This window comes from Macrobrachium rosenbergii, chromosome 56 (assembly GCF_040412425.1).
Source record: "Macrobrachium rosenbergii isolate ZJJX-2024 chromosome 56, ASM4041242v1, whole genome shotgun sequence".
Lineage (NCBI taxonomy): Eukaryota > Metazoa > Arthropoda > Malacostraca > Decapoda > Palaemonidae > Macrobrachium > Macrobrachium rosenbergii.
Window position 1 is genome coordinate 2,860,001 of NC_089796.1, and position 12,500 is coordinate 2,872,500.

The 12,500-nt window shown below is 38.5% G+C and overlaps 1 protein-coding gene across 1 annotated transcript in view; it reads left to right on the forward strand.

Moving 5' to 3' along the window:
- The first annotated feature begins 2,720 nt into the window (after positions 1 to 2,720).
- LOC136836405 (loricrin-like) overlaps positions 2,721 to 12,500 on the forward strand; it is a 549,155-nt gene continuing 539,375 nt past the window's right edge. Inside the window, exon 1 of the mRNA XM_067100612.1 lies at positions 2,721 to 3,994. Coding sequence (XP_066956713.1) covers positions 3,960 to 3,994 — 35 coding nt within the window. The 5' untranslated portion in view covers positions 2,721 to 3,959. The remainder of the gene's footprint in view (positions 3,995 to 12,500) is intronic.

Here is a 12,500-nt window from a genome sequence, read left to right on the forward strand (position 1 = left end):
TTGGCCTAAATTCTATATTCAGTTAATTCTATGGTGACTGGTGTTGAAAATGATTCAAAGAAGTCGCGTTTAGAAATTTAAAAACATCCAAAGGCAATCCTGTTTGTTATTGGCTTCTAACTCTCCTAAAATTTCACTGAGAAACCATTATGTCTTCGGGTATGAAAAGATCTGACCAAAACTCGAAGTTCTATTCTCATTGCGTAACTAGTCAATTTTGGTTCCATTCATAATGGACTGGTTTCGTTTCTTGAATTGTAAATGACTCGATACGACAGACTTGCTTTTGCATGTTGTCATCAGTTTCCGATACATACGTGTATATACATTGTTTATGTGTGTGTATATATATATATATATATATATATATATATATATATATATATATATATATATATATATATATATATATATATATATATATATATATATATATATATATATATATAATGTATGTATGTATCTGTGTATGTATGTACGTACGTATGTATATGCCGCAATGTTTGTGTGTACACCTCAAGTATTGTTCGTCCTCGCCACCGTAAATGAAATTTATTCCAGTGTCATCCACACACTCGCTCCGCCTCCCGGCGTCCATTAAATTATTTATGACCGGCCATTGTGACGTCATAATTAGTGATGCATCGCCATTTGCAATTTTTTTTTTTTTTTTTTTTTTTTTTTGAGGAGCAAATTTGCCAAGATGAAATTGATGACACGTTTGTGAATTATTGATGGAAAGTGATTCCTTCAACTGACGCTACATTAAGTTGCTCGGTTGCTGTCACGTTGGTTGACTTAGGGTGAGGTGGCTTATGCCAGCACGGGACTTTACCCAAAGGCGGCCTGAGGTCTCGTGTGGACGTCTGGATTCTTCCCGACCAAGAGAGATTATTGTCATATTCCCTCCATTAAGGATTATCCCCGTAGTGAGGGTAGTACCGTCAGTGCACCTCATGCGGTGTACTGTAGGCATTCCTTAAGGTTCTTTGCAGCGTCCCTTCGGCCCCTAGCTGCAACGTCTTTCATTCCTTTTACTATACCTCCGTTCTTATTCTGTTTCTTCCATCTGACTTTCCTCCCCCTCCTAGCTATTGATTCATAGTGCAACTGCGAGGTTTACCTCCTGTTACACCTTTCAAAGCTTTTATTGTCAGTTTCCCTTTGAGCGCTGAATGACCTCATAGATCCCAGCGCTTGGCCTTAGGCCTAAATTCTATATTCTGTTCTCTTTATTAAGGATTATATCCTAGCATCCTACTATAGTAGGATATATGTAGATAAAATTGGAGTTGTGCTATCCTTCTTAAGGATTATGTCCTAGCATCCTGCTAAAGTAGGATATATGTAGCTAAAATTGAATTGGTATTATACTATCCTTCATAAGGATTATATCCTAGCATCTTACTATAATAAGTTATATTCAAACAAAATGGATAAATAACGGATGGAGCTCTACTATCGTTCAATAAGAATTATATCCTGACATCCTGCAGTTGTAGGATGTATGCAAATAAGGAAGATAAATAAAGGTCTGCCACTTGAGATGATTCCTGCGAAGGATTCTGTAATGAGGATTTTTAGGAACCGAGCAAGGATTGGAGATTTATGACGTTAATCACGTGATCTGAGTCCTACGAAGGATTCCTGAATAATGGTGTTTTGTAAAAGGAAGAAGGATAAGAAATGTAAATCCTGCCAAGGATTCTTGAAGAATGATTTTTAGGCTAAAGGAGGAATGGAAATGTATGATGTTAACGAAAGGATGTGAGGTTTTCGAAGGATTCTCTTGTGCTGGTTTTTGGAATGGAAATATATGGGTTTTAGGAAATGTGTTAAATCCTTCAAAGGTTACTCTGATGAGAATGTTTTGGAATGAAATGAGTGAAAATGTATGGCGTTTGCCACACGAGTTTAATCCTACGAAGGATTTCCTAATGAAGACGGTTTTGGAATGGGCTGAGGAATGAAAATATATGATGTTTCCTGAACGACTTGATTCCTTCGAAGGATATTTTACGAAAGGATTTATTGGAATGGTCTGAGGATTGAAAATGTATGGTGTTTGCAAAACAAGTTGAATCCTACGAAGGATTTTTTAATGAGATGTTTTGAATGGTCTGAGGATTGAAAATGTATGACGTTTGCAAAACGAGTTGAATCCTACGAAGGATTTTCTAATGAGGATGTTTTGGAATGGTCTGAGGAATGAAAATGTATGGCGTGTGCCACACGAGTAGAATCCTACGAAGGATTCTCGAGTGATGATGATTTTGGAATGGTCTGAGAATTAAACTGTATGTCGTTTGCGACACGAGTTGAATCCTACGAAGGATTCTCAGACTAATGATGATGTTTTGGAATGGGCTGAGGATTGGAAATGTATGACGTTTGCAAAACGAATTCAATCCTACGAAGGACTCTCGACTTTTGCCACAATAGGTGAATCCTACGAAGGATTCTTGAGTAACGATAATTCAGAATGGAAGATGGATTGAAAATGTATGACGTTTTGCCACAATTGGTGAATCCTACGAAGGATTCCCGAGTGACGATATTCCAGAATGGAAGAAGGAATGAAATGTATGACGTTTTGCCACACGAGTTGAATCCTACGAAGGAATCTCGAGTGATGATGGTTTCGGACAGAATGAAGAATGGAAATGTATACGTTGTTTGTTATAGGATTTGAACCTACGAAGGATTTTCTAATAAGGATGTTTGGAATGGGCTGAGGAATGAAAATGAATGACGTTTGCCACACGAGCAGAATCCTACGAAGGACTTTCTAATGAGGATGTTTGGAATGGTCTGAGGAATGAAAATGAATGAATTACCCACGAGTAGAATCCTACGAAGGATTCTCGAGTGATGTTGACCTAGAACAGAACGAGGGGGAAATATACGAGTCCAGATTCCTACCGCTCGAATCCTTCCAAGGATTCCATAATGAGGGTTATTGACAGAATGGAATGAAGGAATGGATATGGTAAAGAAGTGGAGGATATAATGGTGACAGAGCCTGTGGCGAGAAAGAGAGAGAGAGACCTACGACGATACGACGACTACGACGTCGTTGGTGCCGCCGTCAGAGGGCAGGTGTGATGCGGTGGGCGGGCGGCGGCGGCGGCGGCGGCGGTGGTGGTGGTGGTGGCGAAAGGGCCTGCCTCGAGCCGGCTGGCGAGACCAGTGCAGAGTCGCAAACTCCTCTGTGTACATCTCCTCCGCCAGGCTATATTAGTGGAGCGGCCCAGTGAGAGAGGCCGCGAGAGTTATCATGGTGCCCTGACCTCGTGTGGTGTCTGTCTGTGTGTATATATATTTTGATGTGTATCATTGTGGTGCTCCCTCCCCAGCAGGCTGCTAGTCGTCGTCGTCGTCGTCATAACCCTCCTTCTGCTCCTCCTCCTGCTACTCTTCCTCATGCCTCCAGGCTTCTGAGGACGACACCCGCTCCTGCGAATCCTTCTCAAGCAAGCAAGCTATGGGAGAGGCCAGACCTTGCGTCATCACCATCATCTACACCACCACCACCACCACCACTACTACTACCACCACTTCTGTTGTCACCATCACCACTACTCTTCCTCTTGCATCTTCTTCTTCTTCTTCTCCTCCTCTCTTTTCCTCTTCTTCGTCTCCTTCTGCTGCTGCCACTTCCTCTCGCTCGTTCCTCTCTCTCGTTATCCTAGACATCGTCATCAACATCATCTTTATCATCACCTCCCTGCTTTCATCCTCCTCCTCCTCCTCCTCCTCCTTCTTCTTCTTCTTCTTCTTCTTCATCCATCACTTCCTTTCCATTTTCCGTTCTTCCTCGGCTCTTCTGTCCTGTCCTGTCATCCTTCCCATCATCACCCCTCCCCCCATCCATTTCATCGTAAATTTCGTGAATTTTCTGAGGAGTCCTCTCCCACAACAGTTGTTGTTCCCCCGCTACAACCTTCGTACTCAACAACATGTCCCTTCGGAGTCTACATCGTCGAATTAGCGGGTAGGTGCTTGTTGGAAAGACCACCTGTGTTGATACTTTCTTGTGTAAATGTTTGTGTGTGAGTGGGAATCATTTACGAGTGTACCAAAGGACATTTCATGACGGAGGGCGTTTCCTAAGGCGCCCTCACCTCCTCCCGGGGGCTCCTAGAAGCGTTCAGACATCCATGAATCCTTAAAGTTCCTCAAGGATTCTTCTCAGTGGAAAGGACATTTTAAACTGGAGGGCGTTTCCCTGTCATGCCTTAAGGCCGCCCCTTCCACCCCCCCGCCCCCGGGGATCCTAGAATCATTCAAACATCCTGCATGAATCCTGAAAGATCTTCAAGGATTCCTCTTTGTAGAAAGGACATTTTATACCGGAGGGCGTTTTCCTACCACCACCAAAGAACCCTCCACCCCCACCCTGGGGGCTGCTATAGCCATCCAGACATCCTGCATGAATCCTTAAAAATCCTCAAGGATTCTTCTCAGTGGAAAGGATATTTTATACCGGAGGGCGTTTCCCTACCATCACCAAAGGCACCCCCCACCTTGGGGGCTGCTATAGCCATCCACACATCCTGCATGAATCCTTAAAGATCCTCAAGGATTCCTCTTTGTAGATAGGACATTTCATACCGGAGGGCGTTTCCCTACCACCACCAAAGCCATCCCCCCAACCCTGGGGGCTGCTATAGCCATCCACACATCCTGCATGAATCCTTAAAGGTCCTCAGGGATTCTTCCGAAAGTCTGTATATATCCGTCCGTCGACGGTAACGACATCAAATACACTCCAGATCGTAGGGATTAAAAATTCAACGCTCGCGGTTTAATCAATTCTACCTATGGACGTAACTTGCTTTGGAAAAGGTCACCGCTTCGCTCGATATCCCTCGCCATTCCCCGCGAGGATAAGAAAGTAGGAATCTACTGGAATGCGAGAGAAGAACTGGAACAGGAGGGAGGGAATTGTATCTCCCAGTGACCTGCTGAAGAACAAAAAAAGGTATTTAGAGATTGAGGAGGAATCAGTAGATTTCTCACGGTCCCCACCATTTCCCTGGAGGAGAAGAAAGTAGGGATCTAAATGGGAATCTACTGGAATGCGAGAGAAGAACTGGAACAGGTGGGAGGGAATTGTATCTCCCTTAAATAACCTGCTGAAGAATAAAAAAAAAGGTATATGAAGACTGAGGAGGAATCAGTAGATTATCTTGTGGTCCCCACCATTCCCCTGGAGGAGAAGAAAGCAGGGATCTAAATGGGAATCTACTGGAATGCGAGAGAACTGGAACATGAGAGAGGGAATTGTATCTCTCCCAATGACCTGGTGAAGGACAAAAAAAGTTATATACAGACTGAGGAGGAATCAGTAAATTATCTTTTGGTCCCCACCATTCCCCTGGAGGAGAAGAAAGTAGGGATCTAAATGGGAATTTACTGGAATGCGAGAGAACTGGAACATGAGACAGGGAATTGTATCTCCCATTGACCTGCTGAAGAATAAAACACGGTATATGCAGACTGAGAAGGAATCAGTAGATTATCTTTTGGTCCCCACCATTCCCCTGGAGGAGAAGAAAGTAGGGATCTGAATGGGAATCTACTGGAATGCGAGAGAAGGCCTGGAACAGGAGGAGGGAATGTTATCTCCCAATGAAATTTACAGACTGCGAAGGAATCAGTTAGAAAATGATCTTCCTGCCGGTGTGATTGGACAAAGAGGTTTGGAGATAAAGGGAAGATAAGAGTGGGGGTTTTAGGAAGAGTGTTGTGGGGGAAATAATGTGGTGGTGGGAATTGGGTGGAAAGAAACGCATTTAACGGAATGGGTGAGCATCCAAAGTCCCCATCGGTTGAAAGGGCGGGAGGGGAAGAGGAGGGATGTTGTGTATTTGTTAAACGACAGGTTGGCTTGACGACAGCTCTCAGTGAGAGAGAGAGAGAGAGAGAGAGAGATCGTTCTTATCGTTCACACCCTTCTAGCACTTGCTCTCTCTCTCTCTCTCTCTCTCTCTCTCTCTCTCTCTCTCTCTCTCTCTCTCTCTCTCTCTCTCTTTTAATACCTTAGCTAAATTTTCTTCCACTTTATCTCTTTTTCACTATTCACTGTCTAATCTTAATCTCTTTTACTTTGTGTCTTTCTCTTTCATTCGACAGCTCTCTCTCTCTCTCTCTCTCTCTCTCTCTCTCTCTCTCTCTCTCTCTCTCTCACATATATATATACACACAGTCACACACATATATATATATATATATATATATCTCTCTCTCTCTCTCTCTCTCTCTCTCTCTCTCTCTCTCTCTCTCTCTCTCTCTCTCTCTCTCCTCTCCTCCTCCTCCCTCCTCCTCCTCCTCCTCCTCTCCTCCTCCTCCTCCTCCTCCCTTAAGAAAATCCCCGTGAAACCAATAATACCGGTTGAATTCGCTTCCCAAGCATTTTAGACTTTCAGCTTAAAATACTCGTTCCTTTACTTCATCCGATGTCTGTCCTCGCCGAGGTAGCAGGAGGATGAATGTAGAAGAGAGGAGGAGGAGGCGGAGGAGGAGGAAGAGTAGGAGGAGGAGGAAGAGTAGGAGGAGGAGGAGGAGGAAGATGGGGGACGGGAAAGGGAAGGGGTTGAGGGACGTGAGAAGAGTGAGGAAGGGGCGAGATGAGAGAGAGAGAGAGAGAGAGAGAGAGAGAGAGAGAGAGAGAGAGAGAGAGAGAGAGTCGTTAATGACTGGCTTGGCTAGCAAGGCTGGGGGAAAGCCTAGGTTGGCTTGGTTAAGACTTGAGACTTTCTCAAGTCTCCTTATATTATTAGTGTATTTATTCATACGTACCTGTGTGTGTGTGTATATAAATACATAATTATATACATGCATGCATATATTGATGTTTATATATGTATATATTAAACAAAACTAGAGTCTCTATGGTACAGTGAATCATTATGCCAGTGTATTTAAGGCAGTTTCCCAAAGTAAGGTTTTATCATGAATTGCAGTTCCGAATACCTTATTATTATCATTATTTTTATTATTATTATTATTATTATTATTATTATTATTATTATTATTATTATTATTATTATTATTTAATTGACTGCTACGTTAACAAGAAGTCCAATTTCAAATCTATTATTATTATTATTATTATTATTATTATTATTATTATTATTATTATTATTATTATTATTTAATTGACGGCCACGTTAACCTGAAATGCAATTTCATATTATTTTTATTATTATTATTATTATTATTATTATTATTATTATTATTATTATTATTATGTATATCCGTTCTTGTTCTAGAGGAGAAAGACCTAATTATTATTATTATTATTATTATTATTATTATTATTATTATTATTATTATTATTATTATTATTATTATTGTCAAATATGAGAACCTACTTAAAAAAAAATCCCAATAAACCTTTCACAAAGTAAATTTCCTTTATTTGTGATGAGAAATTAAGAAAAGATAATCATAATAAAACAGAAACTAAATTATGAAAATAGGTCGATAATCATCAATAAACAAATGGATCCTTTTAATGAGTGATTTTAAATGGGTAATTTTAAAATACCTTCAAGTACGCTATCTAGAAATGTAGGCTTTGATCGACTTTTTGTGAATCTGTAAATTTGGAACCAACTTTTCAATATAAATACTCTCCATTTGATTGTCAAAATCCCCGTAGAGGGGTTAGTGCCGTCAGTGCACCTCACGTGGTGCACTGTAGGCATTACTTCAGGGTCTTTGCAGCGTCCCTTGGGCCCCAAGCTGCAACCTCTTTCATTCCTTTTGCTGTACCTCCATTCATATTCTCTTTCTTCCATCTGACTTTCCTCAACACTCTCCTAACAATTGATTCGCTTTGCAGCTGCGATTTTTTTCCTCCTGTTAAACCTTTCAAACCTTTTACTGTCAATTTCCCTTTCAGCGCTGAATGACCTCATAGGTCCCAGTGCTTTTCCTTTGGCCTAAACTCTATACTCCATTCCATTCCGATTGTCTAAATGTAAAATGCATTTGTTCACTATTCACATTTTTTTTTTTTTTTTGCGCCATGAAATTTTAAAGGTATATGTAAAGAACGTTTAAAGTGAGTGAATGTTTACATATATATTTCTTTCTGTTTGGGATTATGTAATCAAAAGCATTTTAGGCAGTTTGTAAGGATTAATAGCCGTCTTAAACAGATTTAGGAATAACGCAGTTATTGAATAGCAGTTATTGACGTATCAAGGTATTATTATTATTATTATTATTATTATTATTATTATTATTATTATTATTATTATTATTATTATTATTATTATTATTATTATGAACCCTATTCATATGGAACAAGCCCACCAAAGGGTCCATTGACTTGGAATTCAAGCTTCCACAGAATATGGTGTTCATTTGAAAGAAGTAACAGAAGGTGATAGGATACAGGAAGAAGTCAATTAATTAGAATGGAATTAATGATGAACAAATTAATAAATTGATTACCATTCTAAGTAGCCTGGCAATAACCTTTTTAGTGCCTTTTGGTGAAGTCAGAATGGAAATATTCATTTACTCTTCAGAAATCAAGTTCTTAAAAGTCAATGTCAGGCTATAAAGACTGAAATTTCTGAATACCCACATCATTATTTAAACAACTAATTCACCTCTTTCTGAAAGACAAACGTAAACAAGTAAAAAATGTGTCGAAGTTTCTTCGGCGCAATCGAGTTTTCTGTGCGGCGTATAATCAAGGCCACGGAAAATAGATCTATCTTTCGGTAGTCTCGGTATAATACTGTATGAGACGCGGCCCATGAAACTTTAACGACGGCCCGTTGGTGACCTGTCCCATATATTTGCCAGACGTACGTTCATGGCTAACTTTAACCTTAAATAAAATAAAAACTACCAAGGCTAGAGGGCTGCAATTTGGTATGTTTGATGATTGGAGGGTGGATGATCAGCATACCAATTTGCAGCCCTCTAGCCTCAGTAGTTTTTAAGATCTGAGTGCGGACAGAAAAAGTGCGGACAGAATAAAGTGCGGACGGACAGACAAAGCGGGCACAATAGGTTTCTTTTACAGAAAACTAAAAAGATGAATACCGACACTCTTCCTCGGCATCTCTTCCTCCTCCCTGGCAACATAGTTCGAATAATTTCGCCGAGAGGAGGCGACAAGGTACCTTCCCAAAACTTTCTTTTATCGAGGCGGAAATATGCTGTCACAAACATTGCCTGTGAGATCAAGTAGCACAGAGGGCGTTCCAGTGTGAAAGGTGAGAGGACTATAATCAAAATTAGGACGTATTCTGTTTGTATCTATCGTTTGTAAAATGGTTTTCAATTCGTGTTCTTTTCCTACTTGGGGAAAAAGAAAAGGTTAATATCAATATAATATATTTTGGAAGGGATAATATCGAAATTTGAGACATGCTGTATTTTTATCTATCCTGTGCAAAATCTCTTTTAATATGTCTTATTTTACTCCTTGATGATGAAGAAAAAAATTAAGATATGTCAACAGAATATCATATTAGATTGAAAATATAATATCGTATTCGATTGATAATATTTAAATTACCTGTTTTCTCATTTTCTCTTCGTATTGAATTGAATATAAAATTTAGGCCAAAAGCCAAGTACTGGGACCTATGAGGTCATTCAGCGCTGAAACGGAAATTGACAGTGAAAGGTTTGAAAGGTGTAACAAGAGGAAAACCTCGCGGTTGCGCTAGGAATCAGTTGTGAGGAGAGGGTGGAAAGGAAGATGGAAGAAAGAGAATATGAAAGGAGGTACAGTAAAAGGAACGAAAGGGGTTGCAAGTAGGGGCATTTTTCTGTTCGTAATTTGTGTATCTGTGTTTTTTTATGACTGTTAGTTTTCAATATTTAAAAGATTTTTGCATTTCGATTTAGCTAGTGTAAGTAATAGTGTTAGTGAATAGTTTACATTAGCTTTTGTGACGCCCATATAACTCACAGTTAGACAAAAAAAAGTTAATCTATATTTCTAAAGCTTATCAAGCTTAAATATGAATTCATTTCGATATTTAAAAGACTTTTCGTTTACGCTTAATTTGCGCAGATACTTGTGTTAATATATAGTTTACCTATGCCTCTGTGACGCCAATTTAACTTAAAAATGAACTCAAACCACAAAATTATTATTATTATTATTATTATTATTATTATTATTATTATTATTATTATTATTATTATTATTATTATTATTCTTCAGAAGATAAACCCTATTCATATGGAAGAAGTCCAAAGGGTCAATTGACTTGAAATTCAAGCTTCCAATGAATATTTTGGTGTTCATTCGAAAGAAGTAACAGAAGGTAACGGGAAATACAGAAAGAAATTTAGAAATTAATAAACAGATAGATAAAATGTAAGTAAATTATTAAAGCACAAGGGGGATTGTATTAGTGTAGCAACGCATTGCATCTTCGCTTGAACTTTCGAGGTTCCATTTGCACATCCTCAGGGAGACTGTCCCACACACGGTCCAACTCTTTTACCTACATTTTCAAAGCCTGATATTAACTTCATTACCATATTTCTCATCCCGAGATTTCCCGTAGGTGGGTAGTGCCGTCATTGCACCTCATGTGGTGCACTGTAGGCATTGCTGAAGGTTCTTTGCAGCGTCCCTTCGGCCCCTAGCTGCAACCCCTTTCATTCCTTTTACTGTACCTCCTTTCATATTCTCTTTCTTAAATATTTCATAGTGCAACTGCTTTGAGGTTTTCCTCCTGTTACACCTTTCAGACCTACCTACTCTCAACTTCCTTTCCAACGCTGAATGACCTCATAAGTCCCAGTGCTTGGCCTTTGGTCCAAAGTCTATATTCACTTCAATTCATCCCGAGATTGTGGCTCAGCCGTCACGTCCACTCGAGCAATAAAATAATTTCATAAACTGTCCTTCAAGTTCGTTCAATTTTATTTATTATTATTTTTTTCTTGGCCTGGAAATGGGATCGAGTCTATTAGCTCAGCCATTTTTGAAACCGCTGTGTTTACGATATTTGCTCAGTCTGTCAGCCTGTGATTGCTCGCAGCTTGAATACCTTTTTTTAGAGTTGATGTGAAGAGGCAGGTACTGAGTGTGGTATACGTTAGCACGTGTATGTATATGTGAGCAAGTTGGATTTCATGTGTATGTATGTATGTATGTATATATACATACATATATATATACATACATATATATACATGTATATATATATATATATATATATATATATATATATATATATATATATATATATATATATATATATATATATATATAATAAAGCGATATAGAAATATATTGTAATTTTTCAACAAAGACTTGTATATCCTTGTATATTTGTGTGAATGTATTTATGTATGTATATACATACTTCTCTGTATGTATATATATACAGAAAAGTGCAAACACTTATATATATATATATATATATATATATATATATATATATATATATATATATATATATATATATATATATATGTATGTGTGTGTGTGTGTGTGTGTGTGTGTGTGTGAGTGAGTGAGTGTGTGTGTGTGTATAGAGTGTGAGAGAGAGTGTGAGAGAGAGAGAGAGAGAAAGAGAGAGAGAGAGAGAGAGAGAGAGAGAGAGAGAGAGAGAGAGAATTTTTATTTTCCTCAATTTTCCATGTACCTCTCTTCAGCATCTGTAGATCCTTGCATATTTGCTACGAATCCCACGCCTAAATTAAGTTACGAGTTTATATACGAAATACTTCGGAACGTTGGGAAAAAAAAATTCGCCACACGTACTGGTCCGCATGAAATACACAGCCGTTGAACACCTGAAAATAAATCATATTTTATTCCGTGCTGTTTTGTGCTGTGTTATATGGTTCACGCTAAGCCGTGATCCAATTAGGAGTAGGCTCCATAACTATTGGTTGGTTTTTGATCAAAATGTACTAACACTTTGGGAGAGAGGTGGCTTTTGAAGGGTTTGATTTTTTTTAAAACGAAATTTTATGTTTATTTTGCAAACTTTATCGAAAGGACGAATGATGTACTTATATTCAAGAATATAAGTAGGCTCTATAACTATTGGTTGGCTTTTGATCAAAATGTACTAACACTGGGAGAGAAAGAGGTGGCTTTGGAAGGATTTAATTTATTTCTTAAAACGAAATTTTAGGTTTTCTTCTTGAAAACTTTATCGAAAGGACGAATGGTTTATTTATATTCAAGAATATAATTACGCCCCATAACTATTGGTTGGTTTTTATCAGAATGCACTAACACTGAGGAGTGGAGAAGGATTTAAATTATTTTTTAAAACGAAATTTTAGGTTTCCTTCTTGCAAACTTTATCGAAAGGACGAATGATTTACTTATGTTCAAGAACAATGACGTTACTGTACGTAGAGTCTCTTAAATTTTATATTACTGAGTAATTTCCATATATTCAGGGATAAAGGCGTTGCTTTAGTAAATTGAAAAAATTGCTTTAAAATATTGAGAAACAATTGCAGTTAATATCCCATTTGAAAAA